The sequence below is a fragment of the Chrysemys picta genome, chromosome 6, assembly GCF_011386835.1.
Source record: "Chrysemys picta bellii isolate R12L10 chromosome 6, ASM1138683v2, whole genome shotgun sequence".
Lineage (NCBI taxonomy): Eukaryota > Metazoa > Chordata > Testudines > Emydidae > Chrysemys > Chrysemys picta.
In genome coordinates, this window is record NC_088796.1 from 6,701,620 (window position 1) to 6,723,373 (window position 21,754).

The 21,754-nt window shown below is 45.5% G+C and overlaps 1 protein-coding gene across 15 annotated transcripts in view; it reads right to left on the bottom strand.

The window, feature by feature from the left end:
* Nucleotides 1–21,754, bottom strand: part of CELF4 (CUGBP Elav-like family member 4) — an 874,489-nt gene that overhangs the window by 416,350 nt on the left and 436,385 nt on the right. For all 15 annotated transcript variants that reach the window (XR_010602081.1, XM_005296185.5, XM_065598684.1 and 12 more), the window contains exon 3: nt 133–181. Coding sequence is in view for 14 of the 15 variants with exons in the window: in XM_005296185.5 (XP_005296242.2) it covers nt 133–181 (49 nt within the window). In the remaining variant the exon portion in view is untranslated. The remainder of the gene's footprint in view (nt 1–132; nt 182–21,754) is intronic.

Genomic DNA, 21,754 nt, shown 5'->3' on the forward strand with positions numbered 1-21,754 from the left:
AAGAGAATCTTTGCTGCAGAGGGAATTTCTTTGGCAGTGATTACGCTGCTAATTGATCAGCGCATTGCCTGAGAGAAGCCAGAGACAACAATTAAACTTAGCACAGTGGCTGAGAGCAATGTAGTCAACTACCTCCTCGGCTTTCGCTGTCCGCTGGCTTCACCTGGATTGGTCTGTTCATCTGCAAGGAAAAACAAAGAGAGAAGTGCAATTAACAACGGAGCCCACAGATCCCCTAATTGTGCTGTTGGGTTTTTAGCGTGCACCTTTTAGCAGCAGGGTTTTCTGCATGTGCAGAACACAGTAGTTATTTAAGAGCAGGCAACAAGAATGCAGAACAGTTAAGAGAAGGAAGTAATAGGGGTGGGGTGGGGAGACGGCGCAAGGAACCCTCGCTCCCTTATTTCCCGCCCAAGGGCCAACAACCATGTGGTTGAGGGGTGCAGTGCCGGTGGAGGCCCGAGGGGGGGCTGAGGTGAGCCCTGCACACCCTGCACCTGGCCAGCAGAGGTCCCCAGGCAGGCCCAGAGAAGAATTGTAGAGGACTGTTACTGTAGCTTTTTGCTCCCAGGGAGAACAAAGGACGATTTCTGAGACAGCCAGAATTCCTCCTAAAGGCTCTGCTGCAAAGAACGGCCACTGCCACTTCCTTCCTCTCTTGCACAGACTGTGGCATACAGAGAGAGAGAATGCTAGCATCAAACAGGTTAGTGCTAAATCATCTGACTTTGTAAGAGGAATATACAGCGTGATCCTTTGTTTGTATCTTATATGGCTAGTGCTCCCCATTCTTGTCACTCCACCCACCAGCGACTTGAGTAGTTATATATTTAGGACCTCCATAGCCCTTTTCTCTAACCCACCCTGGTCTCCTTTTACCCTGCAATCCAGCCAGGCTGATTCCCTCCCCCATTATTTTTGGTTAATCTCGGTTGAACAGCAAAGTTGGCCCCATTCCCCTGCTTTCAGAAAGTATTTCATAACTGTCTAGATTTATTCTAATTGCTCCGCAAACATATTTAGTATTAAAAAGCTATCAAAGTGGCTGACAAGTAGGTTAACATGATGGAGGGCCTAGAGAATCCTGCCGCATTGTTGTCTCGAGGGGGAAATGTACTTAGACATAAAGAGACTACAGTTATTATCACACTCACATTCTACAGAAGAGAGGTCTGTCTTGCAGCTCAGTGCCTCTAGACCCTAGAGGATAATATCTGCCCACTCTTATGCCCATGCAAGGCCAGTGAAGTCAAGGGATTTGAACCAGCAGCAGAATTTGGCCATGGGGGTTTACTCTGTCATTCGCCATTCTCTGGTTTTGGAGCTGTGAGTAACCTTGGCCACGTCTATATACAGACATATGAGCTGGGACTGAGCCCAGGATCTTCAACAGCCAAATCACAGGCCTCTACTACTTCAGCTTAAAGACTGGCTTTAAGGGGAGTAAGTTGTTGCAGTCTGTGTGGCTAGCCACTGGAGGAAGACCTGATAGAACATCAGTTGGGGCTGATCCAAAGCCCATTGAAATCAACTAAAGACACCTGTCAATTCAACTGTGGGGCCTTGGAGAGCCATGACAGCTGGAGTGAAAACTCCTTCCTATCGCTCTGGGAGAAGGGTCTGATGTGATCAACTGCAAGGGGTGTAGGGAAATAGCTAGAGTCCCGGACAATGGCGAGGGAAACTGACCCACTGGTCACTACTTTCGGAAAATGGGCAATCAGTCGGGGTGGAGAGAGGGGGGAAGGGAGGGAAAGAGAAGAGGCAGTGAGCATAGGAGAGAAAGAGGGAGGGAAGAAGCACCCAGTGGAGGGGAAAAAACTGGGGAAATTAATAAGTAAAAGGCTAGTGTAATTTAATGTGCACTATGATTTATGCACTTGACAATGTCTTTATAGACCAAAGAGAAAGTGCTGTGTGCATGGAGCCCATAATACAAATTGAGATCATCTTGACATGAAAGACACCAATTATAGGGAGACACATTGAGAGGGAAATAATTGAGTTTCCTCTCTCCATCCATAAAACTTTCTTCTCGTGGAGAAAGTCTGGGAGCAGGGAGGCAGCTTAGGGAAAGAGGAGGGGGGATAAAGGCAGAGGGGCTCTTCCCTAATGGGGGAATAACCTACCTAGAAGAAAGGGAATTCAGAGAGCTGCACCACTCAGAGTTTCCTACGCAGCGTCTATCTGGGGAGAGAGATGCAGACAGGCTTTTCTAGGGAGGAAACCAGGGTACAGATCCTAATCCAGGGATCTCAGGGGGGTCTGCCGGTGGCAAGAGGCATCTTCATGGAGCCCCCTTGTCTCTGTACCTATTGGTTGGCTTTGCTGACCCTTGGAGAGCATGCTGCCTTCAGGAGATATACTTCCATGGCTCTCTGTGTTGTAACAACCTGCAATGAACCCGGAGGAAGGAGCACAGGTTGCAGGAGGGAAGAGTTTGGAGGGGGCCCCAGGAAGCCAGTCTGTGTGCACATGGCTGGAATGCTAGCTGCAGTTGCAGCACCTCTGCAATGAGCTGTTTTACTAGAGAGCCAGTTTAGGGTTAGAAACTTGGAGTCCACTCACAGCTAGCATATGGGGTACATGAGACAGCTGTCCAATGAGCCCTCTAAAGGAGGAGAGCCATGGAATGGAAGGGGAAGAGTACATTAAATCAGCTTTATTAACTTATAATCAGCTGCCTCCCCCCCGAGCACTGGGAGGGGTTGGGATCCAGGGCTGGCAGCCTGGGTCCGTTGACTCCCATCCCCCCAGGCCACCCTGTGGGGTCCTCCTGGACATCTTCCATGGGGGTCAGGTGGCTTCACTCCATATGCAGAGGGGACTGGAATGTGTGGTCTGCTTTTCAGGGGAGATCTTGTGGCCCTCTAGGCTCACATCCCAGAGCACTCGAGTTACAGCTGGAGAGACTCTGTGCCTTGAAGCCTGGATCTGAGATGCTCCAAAGTTTGTAGATGATCCCATCGGACACTTCCATTTAGCCTATGACAGAGACGGGCATGAGCTGGAAACCTCCAGTTGGTATCTGAATCCAACAGGATCCAAATGGGTCTGGTTTTCCATGCACGTATAGTGTGAGCGGAGAGTAACTCCACTGAAGTTAATGGAATGATGCCCAGGGGTAATCAGTATAAAATTGGATGTAGGAATAAAGCGCCAGTAGGACATCACTACAACATTCATGTAACCACGGGACTGCCAGAAGCCATCAAACAGCACAGATGAGTTACCCAGAGAGTTTTCCATGGACATCTCAGTAGCCCGTTACATTTCCCTTCAAAGACACAGATGAGATTCAGGTTCCGTTTCACCCCTCTCCATCTGCCCCGGAACATCCTGGGCAGTTGTTACTGTGTTTACTGATAACGCTCACCTCCCAGGCAAAAACCCTTTGAGATGCAACCTGCTTCCTAACAGATCTGCGCCAGACGTGGGCACAGTGGCAGGGGAATTTTGTCTCCTAATCAAACATGAGATTTCAACTAGGATTCGCCGTGCTGAACAGCAGAGGGATCATGGTGCTGAGCAAGGAAAGAAACCTCCAGCACAGGAGAAAATAAAACCGCAATGTTGTTAATCCAATTAACAGTTGCCTTTACTGACTCAAGGAAAGAAGTTGGTAAAGAACTGATGGGAGCTAGTGAGGAACAATCAAATGTAAAAGTCCCATTTAAGTATAACACACAAAGGCAAGCAGCTGAACATTGACAACATGTACAAGTGCTTATATACAAACACTAGAAGGCTAAATACTAAGATGGATGAACTAGAGGGCCTGGCATGAAATGAGGATGCGGATATAAAAGGCATTATGTAAACTTGGTGGAATGAGGCTAATCAATGGGGACGATAATACTAGGGTACCAACTATAGGGGAATGACAGAGTAGGTTGCACTTGTTGGGGAGTGGCGTTATATGTGAAAGGAAGCATACTGATGACTCCAATTGTACCACAGAACCCCAATGGATGGAAATTTCATGCATGAACAATCGGTGTATAGTAGCAGGACTATCCTACCAACCACCTGACCAGGATGGTGACAGTGATTGTGAAATGCTTGGGGAGATTAGAGAGGCCACCAAGGCAGAAAACACAATGATGGGAGATTTCAACTATCCCCATATTGACTGGGTACATGTCACCTGAGGATGGGATGCGGAGATAAAATTTCTACAAAAACAACAAGGATGCATCCAAAGAAGTGAGGTTTTTACTCACGAAAGCTTATGCCCAAATAAATCTGTTAGTCTTTAAGGTGCCACCAGACTCCTTGTTTTTGTAGATACAGACTAACACGGCTACCCCCTGATACATAAAATTTCTAGACACCATAAATGACTGCTCCTTGGAGCAGAGAGTCCTGGAACACATACGGGTAGGGACAATTCTTGATTTAGTCCTAAGTGGAGCACAGGATCTGGTCCAAGAGGTGATACAGCTGAATCACTCAGTACTAGTGACCAGGACGTAATTAAATGTAACATCTCGGGGGGGTTGGGGGAATACCAAAGAAACCCACCACAGTAGCATTTAACTTCAAAAAGGAAACTACATAAAATGAAGAAGCTAGATGACAGAGGATGGGTCTAAATTGCCCTATTCTGTTCATTCCCTCTGAAGCATCTGGCACCAGCCACTGTCAGAAGACAGGATTCTAGCTAGATGGACCATTGGTCTGACCCAGTGTGGCCGTTCGTATGTTTTAATGACACAGAGCAGCAGCATTTATAGAATCACTGAACCACAAGAATTAGGGATGGGAATGACCTATTTATACTACGAGTCCAATTCACCTTTGCCCGTGCTTTAGTTTACAGCAATATTTGTGGCTCTTTATTCTAGATGATCCTTGTTGGGCAGACACTAGTGAAAGAAATGATTTAATCTCACCAGTGAACTCACCAGAGCCTAGTAAACACATGGATTTATCCCAAACTCATTCAGCTACATGTTTCAAAGACAGAATGGCTCCCTTTGATCTGATTCATTGATTTTAAGGCCAGAAAGGCCCTCTTACAATCCATCTGTTTTGGGTACTTATATGGCCCCAAATAAGCAGCATCTGCGTGTCTCGCAATCTTCAGTGTACTTCTCCTCACCGAATCCCTGTGAATGAGGGCAGTGCTTTTATGCTCCTTTTACAGATGCATTGAGTGTAAGGCCAAAATGGACCCTAGTGGTCGGCTAGTCTGACCACACTGGCTGCTCTGGGCTCCCACTCTGCGGTGCTGTCATGACATGACTTTGTTGTAGATGGAGACTGCGGTGCAGAGAGACTAAGTGACTTGCCTAAGGTCGCACAAGAAGTCTGTGGGAGGAAAGGGAATTGAACCCAGGCCTGAAGCGATCACTCTAACCACTGGGCCATCTTTCCTCATCCAGAAACATTGCACCTGAACACCTGCATATTACAGGCTGACGTATCTCACACCGTGCAATCCTCCCTATTGTAGGCTTTATTCCCAACTCTTTCTCCATGTAGGAGACCCAAGGAGTATTCCCAGCTCTGCCCTGTCCTCAGGCAAGTCACGTCAGTGCCCCAGGCCTCAGTTTCCCCACCTGAGTTGGGACCCCTGTGGGTGCTGCTGTTTTCTGACTCCCATGCCCATTTGATCTGGCTCCATTACAGGAGGGGAACATTGGGCCCTCTAATAAATAAAACATGTAAACAGGCAGACGGGTGATTTGGGAGTTTTTACCTTGCTCATACAAATAACCTCCCATGGTACAACTCTGAGTAAAGCTTTCTGTCTCCCATGATCCTTTGCACCTTGCAGCTTCAGTGGCAACAAAGAGATTGCACTGCAGGTGCTACTAACACTTCTGCATACCTGGGTCCACAGGCGGATGCCCCCCAGCCATTCCCATCCCCCGCATTGCTCATACTGACACCTTAAATACCAGCCAGAACCGCCATCCCACTTTAGCCCACAACTCGCCCCACCCAGTCCCCAGCTGAATCTTCTCCGCACGTACAAACACGACATCATTTTTCATGTCCAATTACAGCAGCAGCGGTGCCACTGTTAAAAGACAGTGCAGGTACTCCTGTCAGAAAGGGTTTGAGTTACAAGAAGCGATGAATTACAGCAAGCCCTTTTTCAATTCTCTGCAGAAATGAAATGTCAGAGCTTGCTGCTGTATATTTCACAGCACCATCGGCTACAGGCCAGCGCAGGAATTAGACAGGGGACAGACGCTTCTCTGCATTGTGATTTTTTTTTTAAGGTTCTTTCCCCCATCCCACTCCCCTTTCTGCTCCCTCTGGCTTTGAAATTAATTTAGAGCAGGTAGAAGGATCGCCTGGGAATAGAAGGTGGAAAAGAGAGACAGCTGATTTCTCACTGACTTCATCTCTCTCCATTTTCTCTTTCCCTCTCTGTCTTTTCCACCCTCTTTTTCCCCAGCCTCATTCATTCATATTTCTATTGCCATGGTGTCCAGAGGCATCAGTTGGGATGGAGGCCCCATTGTGCAAGGTGCTGTACAGACACAACAGAAAAAAAAAATCAGACCCTGCCCCAAGCAGCTGGCAAACCAATTTGAGACAGGATGCAAAGAGCGAGAGTGACAAGCGCCAGGAAAGAAGGGGAGACAAGAAGATTATTGGAATTTGATTAATAATTATGCTGATGATGCACGAGACAGAACAGAAGCCAGCTCCCTCACCCAGAGCTGGGCTGCAACCAGCCTGATAACTAGCAGTATGGGGCCAAGTTGTTGGACTCAATGCAGAAATCTCTGGGTGGAATCCTATGGCCTGAATTGTGCAGGACATCAGAGCAGATGATCTCAGGGGTCCCTTTTGACCTTAAAAATCAATCAAAGATTTATAGACACTAGTTAGAGCTTTGAAGGCACAGGGGGGGTGGATTGGTCAAGTAAGAAGGTGCCATTTCTACCTAGTCACTTTTCTGCCCAAAGCTTCACTTTTAAACCTAGAAGGAGGAAAAGCCTTCATTCTCCACATCCCATTAGGCTTAGAGGAAGGCAGTGTGGCCTAGTGGGCAGAGTACTAACCTGGGGCTCAGGAAACTCCCAGCTCTCCAACTAGTCTGCTGGGCAAGTCACTTCTTACTGCTCTGTGCCTCAGTGGCTCTATATGTAAAATGGGTATAATGCTACTGACCTCCATGGAACAGCCCTTTGAGATCTGCTGATGAAAAGTGCTATATAAGAGGTAATAGGTATGATGATGATTATAATAATGTATAATAAATATTATAGTTTCCTGTGAACAAGTAACAAGCCTGCATCTGTAATTTTCACTCCATGCATCTGAAGAAGTGAGGTTTTTTTACCCATGAAAGCTTATGCCCAAATAAGTCTGTTAGTCTTTAAGGTGCCACCGGACTCCTCGTTGTTTTTGTGGATACCGACAAACACGGCCACCCCTCTGAGACTTGTGAACAACTAGTCATTTCCATGCCTGAAGGAGATTCACAAAGTGGAAATTAGCAACTTTCCCTGCTCAATTCCCCCAACATAGCCTCAGTTAACACAGAATAGATCACCTCAATACAGCTAGCTCTGTCCTCTCCAACCACTTCTGACTGGTGAACAATTAGGAGAACTTGCCGCTTGAGGTATCCATCGAATGGAGACTTGGAGTTGTGTGAACGCACAACGGCACGGTAAAGACTAATCGGGAGGGTACAAGGCAGAAAGTTGCACAGCGAATAGCATGGACCCCACAGCAGAGTAGGGTCAAGTGCTTGGGATCTGATCCTGAGCCCACTGAAATTGATAGAAAGATTCCCATTGACTCCAGTAAGCGTTGGATCCTGCCTTTTCAAGAGACCTCCAGAAGCACTCAGATGCTGTATGAAGTGGAGTTGATGGCCCAGCAGGTAGCCCTCTGCTTTCTAAAACAACACTGAACCGATGCCCCAGCAGTTAATAAGGCACGAGGCACTCGCCTTTGGAAACAATGTATTGTCAGATGCTTTATGGGTGTATGTTCATTGCTAATAGTGAGGCCCAGGTTGAATTCCATGTTCTGCCACCGACTTTCTGTGTGACCACGAGCAAGTCACTTAGTCTCTTTGTGCCTCAGTTCCCCATCTGCAAAATGGGGATAATGGCACAGCCCTACCTCGCAGGGGTGTTGCAAGGAGAAATATAATAACGATTGTGAAGCACTGGGGTGTTAACGGAGAGTCAAAGACCAATTCCGATGTTTGGGTAACTACCCTGTGGTTTCCACCAGATGCATTATTCACCTTCACTTCCTGTTCCAAATGGTTGTACGGTACTGCTGGGTGCAATTCAACTGCCACTACATCTCCCCACAGAGTCGGCTTCATTCCACTAGTGGGCAAATGGCAGCGCTCCAGCGGTCAGCAGGAATGAAGCCCAGGGGACTACTCATGTGCTTAAAGTTAAGCACGTGCCTAAGTGCTTTGCTGGATCTGGGCCAGCGTGCTCAGCACCTCTAAGGATTAGTGAGCGAGCCCACAGTCTGCAAAGCATTTGGGGATTCAGGGCCCAACGTTGCCCTTGTATATGTGAGAAACTTTACTCCCATGGATAGTCCCCTTACGACAAACTGGCGAGTGTGCGGATACTCGCTTGGCGAGTGTGCGAATACTCGCTTGCAAAGTAAAACAGTTCAAGCTGCCCCGGTTAATTCAACAACAGTGAAAGGCAATGTGATAAAAAAGTTCTGGAAAATACCATGACAGCATCCGGGGGGTAAATGCTAGTAATGAAGAATGTTTCTGAGATTATTCTATCCCAAACCTTATCTGTCTAGCAGGGACCCTTAATTCCATTCTCCCCCTCCCAGATGAGACGTGTGTCAGAGACGTGTACACAAATAGATGAGAAGATCTGAAATGGGATTGCATGAGATATGAAAAAAAATATCTTGAAGGGTTTGACCTTTACAAATCACTCACTGCTCTGGCACCTACCTCCGAGAATGATTGCTACTGGCCATCCCTGCACTCCAAGAGTATTTTCTATATATCATATAAAACACATTATAATCCATCCATCTAACTATCGATTCATCTTCCCACCTGTCTCGTGTATATAGATGAACCTAGAGGGGCTTTAAGTTCAGTGCGGGTTCATGCACAGAAACCTTTGGCTTGAAATCCCCAACTTCTCAACGGAGAAGTGTTTTGGGCTGGGTTGGAAGCACTTGCTGATCTGGTTCATACCAATATAAAGTCTTTACAATTCAAAACGTGCTACGATTTGCTCCTTGGAATGCTAAGCTGCCGGGGGCTCAACCGTTGAGCGCTTCAGCACCTAAATGAAGCCAATGGGCATTGGAAGGCTTTCAGCACCTCACTGGAGCGCTCAGTGCCTGGCAGGATTAAGCCCTGTATCGCCGCAGGCCTGGAACAATAAAGTCCGATTTTTCAGAGCGAGAGGGACATCGCCAGCTTTGTTTCGCAAGAGCTGGTCACCGAACACGCCACTAGTTTATATGCAAATCCACCTCTGAAAGAGCCAAGGATCAGCTCATTCCGTGAAACAACCTCACTGCACTGTGCAGTTACCTGGCATAAATGACTTAGGGGCTGCGCCTGAAAACGCGTTCTCACGCCAGCAGTCCCTTGGAGGCCGATGAAGATACTCCGGCGGAGTCAGGGACTGCAGGATTAGGCTCTTCATGGTCAATTACAAAATCCCATTCGTTTTAGAATTCCAACTGTACTGCAGTTAAACGGCAATTGTGTTCTATGCTATTCTATTCAGATCCATAGTTTGCACCCATGACCCTGTGCAGAACCACTGGCAAACCCCTCGCCCATGTGTAAGTATTTTGCGCGGCCACACTGCTTAACAAACAGCCGTGCAATTAGAGTCGTGTACATTAATTAGTCAATTTCACCCAGTGCCAGACTCAGCAGATAAAATTCTGTCCTCTCGTTGGAGAACATCCTTCTTGGAACACATTCTATGCCCGTGTCCCATTTGCAAGATGTGCTCTCCTTTATGCCAGGACAGCTCCATTGCAAGCCATGCCCTAGGACTCCCCCTGTGCCTTCCCACCCTCTTTTGGGAGGCTAACATTGCTGACGGTGCCATTGCCCTGAGCATGTTTGCATTCTCTTACTTCTGCTGCATCGTGCCCCTCTGCAGGGCCAAGCAAAACCTTGACCCATCTTTGCTCGATTTACAGCTAAAAGATAATGGGCCATGTCATTGGTCCTGCAAAGTCCCCTTTGCACCACTCTGGCAGAACCAAGAGGACTTAAAGCCACCCTAAGGGGGTGGGGATGGTGGTGAATGGCAGCTTGTGTAGATGTACTCATGCTGGCCATAGTGTAAGAAGAGAGGGGAAGACACTGTGGTGCACGAGTGAGTACGTACCCAGGGGCGTCAGGCAGGTTTGGGTGCTGATGCTCACGTCACCCCTTCCTCACTTCTACTTTTAGCAAGCTAGCTAGAGTACAGCTAGCACAGGTACGGGAGCTGCCGTTCACACGCTCGGCTGCAATGCAGACGGACCCTAAGTGAGCGAGACAAGGTGGGTGAAGTAATATCTTTTATTGGACCAACTTCTGTTGGTGAACGAGACAAGCATTCGAGCTACAAGGAGCTCTTCTTCAGGTCTGGAAAAGGGAAGCAGCATGTCAGAGCTAATTACAAGGTGGGACAGGCTGTTTAGCATGAGGGTTAAGCACATGTTCTAGGAGACCAGTTAAGATGAACTGGCCAATTAACACCTCTGCAGTCCTAAGACATAGGAGGGTTAGTGAGTTACAGAGTGTTATTATGAGTCATCAAGCCAATATCTTTGTTGAGTCCATGGTAGTCCATGGTTTTTAGTGTCTAGCAGAGCTACGAATTGAAACTCCCAGGTGTTGTGCTGGTTTCCTTTGAGGATGAGTACTGTCAGGTCAGATATGGAGTGATTGTTTTGTGAAAAACGGTCACCCCCGGGTGCTAAGATGTTTTTGTCTTTTATCGTTTTTCTGCGTGAGTTCATTCGAGAGCGTAACGAGTGTCTGGGTTCACCCACCTACTTGCTATTGAGGCATTTAATGCACCAGATGAGGCACAGCACATTTTGTGAGAGGCATGTGTAAGACTCGTGGATCTTGAAAGGTGTGTTGCGGTGGGAATTGATCATCATAGCACTGGAGAGATGTCTGCAGGTTTTGCATCCGTTGTTCTGGCCGGGTCTGGCGCTGCTTTGAGTTGTTGTGTCCCGGTGTGCGGGGTGCTTGCTTCTGAGAATGAGCTTGGCAAGGGTGGGTGGCTGTTTGAAGGGCAGAAGAGGGGGTGCCACCAGTGGGCAGCTGACCATTCCCATGACACAAAGGAATCCTTGGCTGACATATGCCACCTCCTGGCATAGATGGCATGGCTGGGCACACGGCATTCCAGTAATTCCCACCCACAGAACAGCGTCTAGGAAGTAGATGGAAGCTGTACCAGTACAGAGCCGCACTTAAAACCACGCCTTTAGTTAAATCTGGGGAACCTTCTCCTGCACACAAGGCCTAACTGACTTCAGCTAAACTGAAATAAACCTCCGCACAGCCTATTACTCTGTGATTTCAAACCACACCTTAAATTAAACCAGTGGAACTGCACATAGACAAACCCCTTAGCAAATCACAGCATCGGCCTCTTACTGAAGGTGTGAGCGGTAAAACAAGCAAATACCCGATCTTGATGGTATCCCTTTAGTGGAAGGACTCAGAGCACTAACTCGAATTTCCTCATCTCTTGCAGGATGGAAGGGCGTATTGAGGCTGCCAGTTTAAACCCATCACGTGTCCAGAGAATGGTCCACTCTCGCCCACCAGGTAATGTTTGCGTCTACTTTTATATAATTATAAGAGCCTTTGTCATATGAAAGTTACCAAAGCAACCCAAACACTTCTTTCTTCAGTTGGCGAGGGAGTAAGGGGGGAAGGTTTTAAAAAGCTCTGCAAAGTCCAGTGTAAAAGAGCATCTATCCTGATCTCAGTCGATGCTAGGCCTAATCTTCAGCTAGGGTAGACTGGCATAGCTCCAATAAAGTCAATAGAGTGATGTCGATTTACATCAACTGAGGATCAGACCCATTGATCTGCAAGGAGCTATTCCCCATTTGCACCACTGTGTAACATCAGGTCCTATGTTTGGATAACGAACAATACCAGAATGACTACTGTGATGAGCGCCCCCGACAGATTATACCATCCTTCAAAGCTGAGCTGAGTAAACAAACACCTGGTTGAAGAATAAAGGAGGCTCTTTGATCCTGCCCCAGCCAGCAAAGGGTTTACTGTTGCAGGCTAACGATTTTGTTGTGCCAAACCAATGGACAGATCGGGCGATATTTCAAGGCGAATGGGGATATTTTTCTGATCTGTCATTTGCAGGGCTGGCTATGCTGTTGGTTTGAGGCCACGCCCCATCCCCCCGCCCCCCCAAATGAGAAATATTTCCTGTAGGAACTCCACTGAGAGCCATCCAGCTCGCTCTTATCCCCAAGATTAATGCATCACCGATGCTTCCCTCTTCTAATTATACCCAAACATTGCCTTTCTTTCTTTTTTCTGAACACCACTTTTCCCCCCCTTGCATCAACATGTACCAATGCATTAAACAAGACATTCCATTAATTTCTTCATCATCATAACTTAAACCCAGGACATACCCTTTAAATATTCATTCAGCTATGAAAACTGGGCATTAAAATTTTAATAATGTCAAGCTCATTTGAACTGAGCTCCTGGGGGACTATTACGACACAATTAGAATAAATATGATGATTGATTTCGTGTAAAGGTTCACCTGTCCACGTTGGCTAATGGCCGGAATCCACCAGACACCCTAGCATCACAGCTGGGAGCGCAGAGTTATTTACTCCCTTCTCCCTAACTCCCACTGGCTTTTCGCTAGGTCACTGGCTCAAACCATTAGCTTGCTTGTGTAACATTTTCATCTCCAGCGATGCCCCAGAGTAATGCTGGGCTAGACGAATGGGTGAGATCTCATGAAGAAGAGAAAACTCATTGGCAGCATATATATGTATATTTTGCCATAGCATTTGATCAAAGATCAGAGACAGTAAAAGTTCAGCAATAAACTTTCAGGCAGTATCAGCCATTAACCTTTTAATGGTACATGTCTGAACTCATAGGGTCTGATTCTCCTCTCACGTGAACCAGAAGTAACTCCAGCTGAAGTCAATGAGTCTGAACCAGCATAGGGGTGAATGAAGCCCACGGAACAGCAGCAAAGACGGCTTGATAAAAAATACACAGCATGATGTTTGAAAGAGGTGCTGGCAGGATAAACATCACTTACAGGACACCCTATGCAAGAGCTCACCCTTTTAAATTGGCATCTGTCTCAACCCCAGTGAGTCCCCAAACATACAGTGAGATTTTCAAAGCAGCTTAGTACACGGTGTGCTTTTGAAAATCTGGGCCTGATTCTACATATGCCACATATGTAGCTGGGGTAAAACTGGGATGAAAGAGATCAGAACCAGACTCACTGAGTACAATTATATTTTGGGAGACCACCTCCGTTTAGCCAACAATGCTTGTCAATCTCTTGAATAATTAACACGGGTTGATGTGTATTTAAAAGCTGTCCTGACTAGGGCATATTTATAAGCATTTTCAATGCTGCCAACTCTTATGATTTTATTGTGTCACACAGAAAAAAAGCTTGAAAACACACACTCTAAAGGCTTCAACCCCACAAGGCAAATAAAAGACCCCCAAAGTTTACATTTTAAAATTCCCCTGATTTTTAAGACAATTTTGTGAGTTTTGCATGCTTGGAGTTGGTAAAATTAATTCGGAAAGTCGAATTAGCTTTTCACCCTTTATGTGGTTTGTTTCCTCTTTGGACTTTGCTTAGCTTGGACAAGGAGTCTAGGCTGGCCAGTTTCATTTTCCATTTCCAATCAGTTTCACTTCCTGTGTCTGACCTCACAAGATCCTAGAGTTTAGGGGCTCTAACTGCACAAGGAAATGTTTAAACTTGCCCCCAAACCTGTTTTCTCTGAAGATAAAAAAAAACAATAGTATGGAAATATTTTGATTCATATTGTTTGATAAAATACCTTTTTTTTTTAAATCAACTGTTGGGTCCAATCTACTTGACATCAACTCACTGATGCTACAATTTGGTAGGAGCCTAAAAGCCAGATGCTGCGAATGAAAGTAAATGTGATATTTTATGATATTCTCTCTCCTTGTTTTAATATTATGTAGTCACTGCCATAGTTCATCACGGTGCCTTATTTGCCAAGGAAACAAACAAAGGAAGTGAACTCAGTGTTGCTAATAGATACACTAATTTGATGGAGACAGATAAGCATAAGTCTCGGTAATGGAATATTGCATTTCAGACAGTTATTTTTTGTTACCAAAATACTTTTAACAATAATGCTTAGCATTTATAAGAGGGCTTTTCAAATAGTAACCTATTAAACCCTACAAGCCTTGTGGGAAGGATGTTTATCACTATTCTACCAATGAGAGAAACTGAAGTAGAAGGGTTAGGCCCGAATTGTTAAAAGAGCCATTTATGGGCACCCAATATGAGGCCCCAGTTGCTTGATTCTATGAGGATTCTATCAGCTTAGTTCCCATTTAGGGATCAAAACATGGCCAGATTTTAAGAAAAGTTCTGAGCACTCCTTAAAATTTGGTCGTAGTTAACCCGAAATCTTTTGAAAATTTGCCCAGCTGTGGGTTTTAAGTATTTAAAAATCTGGCCATGGTCTGGGTTTTTTTTTTGGAAAATCTGGGCCATAGAGTCACCTCCCTGCCTCAATTTTCCCAGCTGTAAACTGGGGATACTAATCCTTACCTCACAGGGGTGTTGCGAGGATTAGTTTGACAGCATTTGTATAGGATTTTGAATTTGTCAAGTGCTATATAAGCACTGAGTGTTGTTATAATGTAACATACTCTGCATAATGTATACTGTTGGAATATTACACCTCCAGTGCTCAAGACTACAGAGTTGCTTCTTCTAAGTGAGTTAATGGTTTCATAGGTTGGTAATGTAATAAAACAGACTGCTTAAACAAGCAAGGTTTTGATTAAATGGGGTGTGTGCAAAGGGGAATTTATATTTATTAGAAGCACTATAAATCCAAGGTATCAAGACACAGATAATGCCAGTATGATAGTCCATTGTACAGAGTGGAAGAAAGTATTAAGTGAGGATTCATTTGGGGAATGTGTGTCACCTACAGCTGTAGTTGGATATGATGGACTGGACTGAGGAGCGTATTATATGAACACCAGCCACTGCACTGCCCACAGTGACCCGCAAATCCTCAGAACAAAGGAAGCTGCTGTGGAAAGGTTATCACCTATTATAGTGAGAAACTGAAAAGTCAGAGAAGTTCCTTTCAACTGACCCTATGTCTGGGGTTTATCTCTGGCACTTGAAGGGGAAAAGAAACCTAACACCAGAGAAATAACACATCATCTTTCTGCAATGAATGTGGACACTGATGGTGGCTCAAGAACTAAGAGCTTGATCTAACATCCACTGAGGTCAGTGCAAAGACAGCTGCTGACTTCAGTGTGCATTGGAGGGAGGCCTGTAGCCTTCTTGCGCAGCGCCCAATCTCTGTTGTATAAATGCCACATTCATGGGTACTTTACCTTCTTCAGCACCCATGGCCCAGCACCAATGGAAGCTCTGACATTTTAGAAGCACCATTCCTTCCGGGGGTTGGACTAGATGACCTCTTGAGGTCCCTTCCAACCCTGATATTCTATGATTCTTGTGATATCCCTGAAGCTAGGCAGCCATTGAACTCTATGTCAACACTCTCCACAGCAGTGGGAACAGATGCTGAATGCTGCTAGAAAGAAGCCAGACACACCTAACCTAGCATTGTGTCTGATGAAGAGCAAACAAATGCAAGCGAATGAGAGGCCGTACCGCTATTCGTCGAGTGCTGATAGATGAATAGCAATGAGCCCAAGCGGCAAAGTTCAGATCTGTTGAAAGATGGAGCCAGAGGTTCCAGCTGCCAAAGGATGGGGGCATATGGCACCTGGATTTGTGGTTGGGCTCATCTTGAATTCAGAAGTCTGGCTCAGCTGAAGAGCTACACATTTGGATGCTTATCTAACCCAACCAGGCTTACTAGCCCAGACCAATGCACCTGTGCAGAGCTCCACTGAAATAATCAGTCGCCGGGGTTCCACATGGATCTACGGGTGCCCATGTTAGCAGATCCAATCAGTGGCTAGGGGCCTTACACTGCTTGTATGGTGAGAACAGGCTTTTGGCATGGGAAACAGTATTTCCTGCTTCCCGAAAGGTGAAGGCAGCATTTCCGCTTGTGAGTGGAACCAGGAAGTGATGAGCTGGCTGAGCTGACATGAAAAATAACAGGGGCGAAGGGGTCAAGTTTGGATCTTTTTCTAAAAGACACACTCTAAGTTCGACTACCGCTTATTGGACCAGATGAAGGAATTCTTGGTTCTATGGCGTGTGTGAAATAGGAGGTCAGACTAGATGGTCCCTTGTGGCCTTAAAAATCTCTGACTCGGTGAGCTCTTTCAAAGTTTAGAGAAGGCTTGAGCTCACATAGGCTGTTGGGTAACGGTTCAGGCCACTTACTCCAAATACTTTGCTTATTTCTCCAAAGAACCTTACCTGGGCATCAACGCAAATGTTGCCTTGATGAACTCTAAAACGCCCCACCTGGGCATAATGCCCATCTCCCCATCTGACTGATGCTTGACAATGGGAATTCAAGACTCAGCTCATTCACTTGAGGGAGGGAGGGAGGGAGGGAGGGTGGGTGGGTGTGTGTGTTTTTTTTTTCTTTCTTTTCTTTCCTTTCCGGGCAGGGGGAGGGATAGCTCAGTGGTTTGAGCATTGGCCTGCTGAACTCAGGCTTGTGAGTTCAATCCTTGAGGGGGCCACTTAGGGATCTGGGGCAAAATCAGTACTTGGTCCTGCTAGTGAAGGCCAGGGCCTGGACTCAATGACCTTTCAAGGTCCCTTCCAGTTCTAGGATATAGGATATCTCCATTAATTTTTAATTTTTTAACCATTTATGGTCAATAATACCAGGTTATTGTATGCCAATAACTTTCAATTATTCACTTATTATTATTATTCAATTATTCCTTATGTCACGCAGTACATCGGTCAGCTGGTCTTCGAGGAGCGAACAGCTCATGAAGGGAGCTTTGGAAAAACAAGCACAAACCAGGGCTGGCTCCACGGTTTTTGCCGCCCCAAGTGGCGCAAAAAAAAAAAAAAAAACCCGCGATCTGCAGCGGCAATTCGGCGAGAGGTCCTTCGCTCCGAGTGGGAGTGAGGGACCATCTGCTGAATTGCCACTGAATAGCTGGACGTGCCGCCCCTCTCCGGAGTGGCCGCCCCAAGCACCTGCTTGGTAAGCTGGTGCCTGGAGCCGGCCCTGGCACAAACACAGCTTGTCCAGAGAAAGGAAGAAAGAGATCAAGAAGTTATGGTAGCTCAGTGGGATTATCATTAGGGGAAGCATAGCTCATCTCATCTCTTATAATCTACAGTCACTGGAAAATGGAACCTCTCAAAGAAACAAAAGTGAGTGAGGAACAAAAAATAGAATCGTGTGGTTAAATCTCTGAAGGAACAGTAACCAACAAACCCACTGAGTCATCTGTAAGAAAACCTTTCCACCCTCTGCTGGGAAGAGCATTAGATATTACCCTTCATGGGGAAGTAGGTAGGATTCCAATCCATTCTCCATGGAGTAGCATTGCACAATTGACTACATGAGAGGGATCAAGAAGGGGGAGAGAGATGTTGCCTTCTTCTGCGGCATTAGCTATTGGCTACTGCCATGTCAGACTTGGCTTGATCAATTCCTGTGTTCCTTCTGGTTTCTTTAGCCACTGTGGGCAATAAGGAGTTAAAAGGAGTTCTGAAGAGCCAGTGGGTTTTGAATGTGAATAATGGGAACGCTCGCCTTTAATCGTGTATTCAGCACAAGAATGTACAAAAGTATAAAGTTAATCACTAGCTTGGCCACCCCTATTTCCAGAAAAAGAACTTTAATACCTCCTTTATCCAATGAAGTACCATTGTTATACCTGCATATTATGAAGGGTTTATTAAACCAGTGATAATCTATTCAAGATAAAGTGATCTGTATGGCCAACTGAGCACAGATCAGACAGAATGATGGGAGGTTATTGTTAAAATATGCAAATTCACATCCTATTGAAATGCAAACCCTCCAGATAAGATTTTTTAATAAATCTGGTCTTTTTTCACTGCATGAAGGTAACCTAATGTTTATTGACTTCAAGACCATATAATGGAACGTAATATCTATTAGTCAGATCCTTGCCTCTCTTTCGATTACTGGAGGTACATGTGGCTTACACAGAATTATTGTTTTATGGTTTTGTACAAAAGAAAAGAGATTAAAAAACCTGAAATTAATTAACTCGCCTCCAACCCCCCACCCCCAACCAATCCTCACCACTGTCATTAGTTCCCTAAGTAAAAAGGAGCATTTCCCATTAACTGGGAAGCTTATCAAAAGAGTCCAAAGGAGATCACACCAGTAATATACAACAGTCCTGTATGTCATCGAGCGGAAGTATGGGCTAATGGTTAGAGTTGTGTACTGAGAGTCAGGGTTCCTGGGTTTCATCCTTGGGTTTATTACTTGCTTACTCTGAGAACTTGCTTGCTATCCCTCATTTTATCCCTCTGTAAAATGGGAATAAAAATAATATGAATCTCCCTCACAGGGATTGCCAGACTTCATTAATATATATCTGGAAGTGTTTAAAGATACAGTTGCTTGGGAAGTTTCTGATGAAGTGTTTTCTCCTCAGAAAATGCTGTTTTTTGTTGAAAACAAAATGGTTCTCTGGAAATGGTTGATTTCAACAAATTTCTCATTTTGAAAAAAAAGTTCTGAAATTGTCACAATTCCCCTGTTTTGACATTTGCTAAAGGAAAAAAGGCATTTTTTTTTGTTTGAAACAACTTTTCATTTAGAAATTTAAGTTAATTTATTGTTAAATTCAATGAATTAAAAATGTCAAATGATCAAAACAAAATGTTTCAATTGACCCAATCTAAAGGTTTTGGGGATTTTTGGTTAGCAAATTTTTTTGAGACTATGAGGTTTCATCCTCATTCAAAACTCGAAAATTTTTTGAAATCTAAAAAATTCTCATGGGCTAGAAAAAACCTTTCCCCACTCAGGTCTGCTTTAAGATCCTTGGGGGGAAATGTGCTATAGGATCAAGTTCTTGTTTACAAAATACTGTATATAATAAAAAGCTTTTGTTATATACATTATACTACACACACACTTGGCATTATATTGCATTGTATATACACACACTTGCCCTATTTTCAGAGGTGCAGAGCAGCCATACCGCCTCTGAAAATCAGGCCATTGATATAGCTAAAATCTTATACAGGGTTGGATTTTCACTGAGGCCTCGATCCTTTAAGTATTTAGACACTTGACTCCCATTAATGACAATGACAGTTAGGCACTTAAATACTTTTGGGGATCTGGACCTCTGCTCTCACTGGAGTTAATGGCAATTTCCCATTGACTTCAGTGGGATCAGATTTAGGCCTATGCTGAACTCTTTTGAAAATCTCACCCGTTAGTATGATACGTAGTACACACAGGTAAAATACTATCTGCATGCAGGGATATCATGTAGACAGACATATCACTTCCTCCTCCTCTGTCCAAACACGGCATTGTCACCAAGGTGCCCCGGTAGTAAATTACTTTGTCGTATGTAGTATGAGTTACAAATTAGCATTTAATCAAGATAAATCACATTGGAAGGGGATGGATAATATGCAGGGTGTTAAGCCTGCAATTAAGATGGCCTGATTTAGCCTGAATCGGAAAACTCCCCAGATTACATTGGGACAAATGATGGATTGACAAGGCTTGCCCATCGGACAGTTCTACTGGGGTGACGCCGGCCCTCAGCGGTGGCTGCCTAACAGTGACAAAGCCAGTGCCAAGCAAAGACCATACTTAGCACTTACTAAAGTGTCCCACTCTTCATTGCCCTGGGAATGTGCTACGTTCTGCTAAGGAATGGTTGTGATAATCTGATAATGATGACGTTTACGGATTTCAGAGTTAAGTAATAAAGCCCAAGTGATGGTGGTAACTATATAGCACAGGCCAGTTTTACAGGAAAGGAAACCGAGGCACAATGAGACTAAATGATTCAAATTCACACAGCAGGTGAGAGGCAAACCTGGCAAACAGAAGCGGGTGTTCTGTGGTTCAGTTCCCCGCACTAACCACTCGACATCCCTGGCACTCTCCCCTTCAGCATAGCTTGGGCGGCTACTGCAGCTTGTGAGGATGGGCAGGGCTGCTAGCTCTTGTAGAACGATGGCTATTGGACACCCGAATTGGGGACCCAAAGTGCTGGGTGCTGTACATACAGGTATTCAGAGACGGCGCCTGTCCTGAAGAGCGTACAGTCTAATCAAATAGTCAGAGAGCTCTGGTGATGCTGATGGAACAAGGCAGGATCTATCTGCCCATCCCCAATAACACCTCTAGCTCATACGCCGTTCCCTATAGAGATGGGGAGCATAGTACTGCTAGAGTGTGTCTGATCTCCTTTTGTGTGCGCAAGTACATGCTATTCAGTCACAGACGGCCCACAAGAGACAAAAGATATCATCATTAGAAACCCGATGCCCAGGACTTCTCTCTGCAAGGTTTCATTCAGGGAGGAAGACAGTGCTTGCTTGGTAACAGAAAAAAAAAAAAAAACTTCCTGCACTAACTCATCCACCCTCCGAATTTGGGGTCCCCCTGAGCCATTAAATGGAACCGAACGCACTGGAATTCTGCATAACTCAGCAGCACCAGCCATCTGAGCAAAGCCGTAAACAGTGCCTTGGATTGTGCAATAGAAAGCCACTGCCCAGCAGGAAAAATAGAGGACCAGAAACAGGGCTCTAACTCTGCACTGCCCTATGAATGGCTGGATCCGCCTGGCACGTGTATTGCCCTTGCAACTCTGCATGGAAGAAAGGATAGCACTGTGGTTAAAGCACGGGATAGGGATTCTGGAGGTCAGAATTCAGCGGGCAGCTCCGCTACAGTCTCCCTGTATGACCGTGGGCAAGGCACTTAATCTGGCTGTTCCTCAGTTCCCCACCGGTAGAAACAGGGAAGTGCCAGCTCTCAGCAGCGGCTGCCCAGCAGAGACAAAGCCAGTGTCAGGCAAGTACTTTACTCAGCACACTCTTTATTGCCCCAGTAATGTGCTTTTACCCGCTAAGGACAGTTGAAATAATGACATGTTGCACTGAGATGGCATTCACGTATTTAAGGATCTCAGAGTTAATGAATAACGCCCAGGTGAGTGTCATAATTGTTCATATGGCATAGGCCTATTTTACAGATGGGAAAACTGAGTGCATGTTTTCTCTTCTACGGACCAGGCTACCTGACTAGATTCTGTCTCCCAGGATGCACTGCAGTGTTGTGACTCCGAATTTGTGCTATGGTAGGTAAGCCAGAGGGGAGGCCATGGTGTAACATGGGAAATGTAGTTCAGCCAGGGAGCCCAGCCAATAGGAGAGAACGGGGAGAACTACAACTCCCCATGAGGCATCATAACAATTCAGCCTTATTTGAGTTCTGGATTGATAACAAAAACAGGCCTCTCACGTCAGATGAAGGGAAAAACCGTATATCCCAGAATAAAACGAATTACAGGAGGCAAAGAATGAAAAGAAAAAAACCCCACCACCATCCAGGGGTGGGGGTAAATACAGCAGAT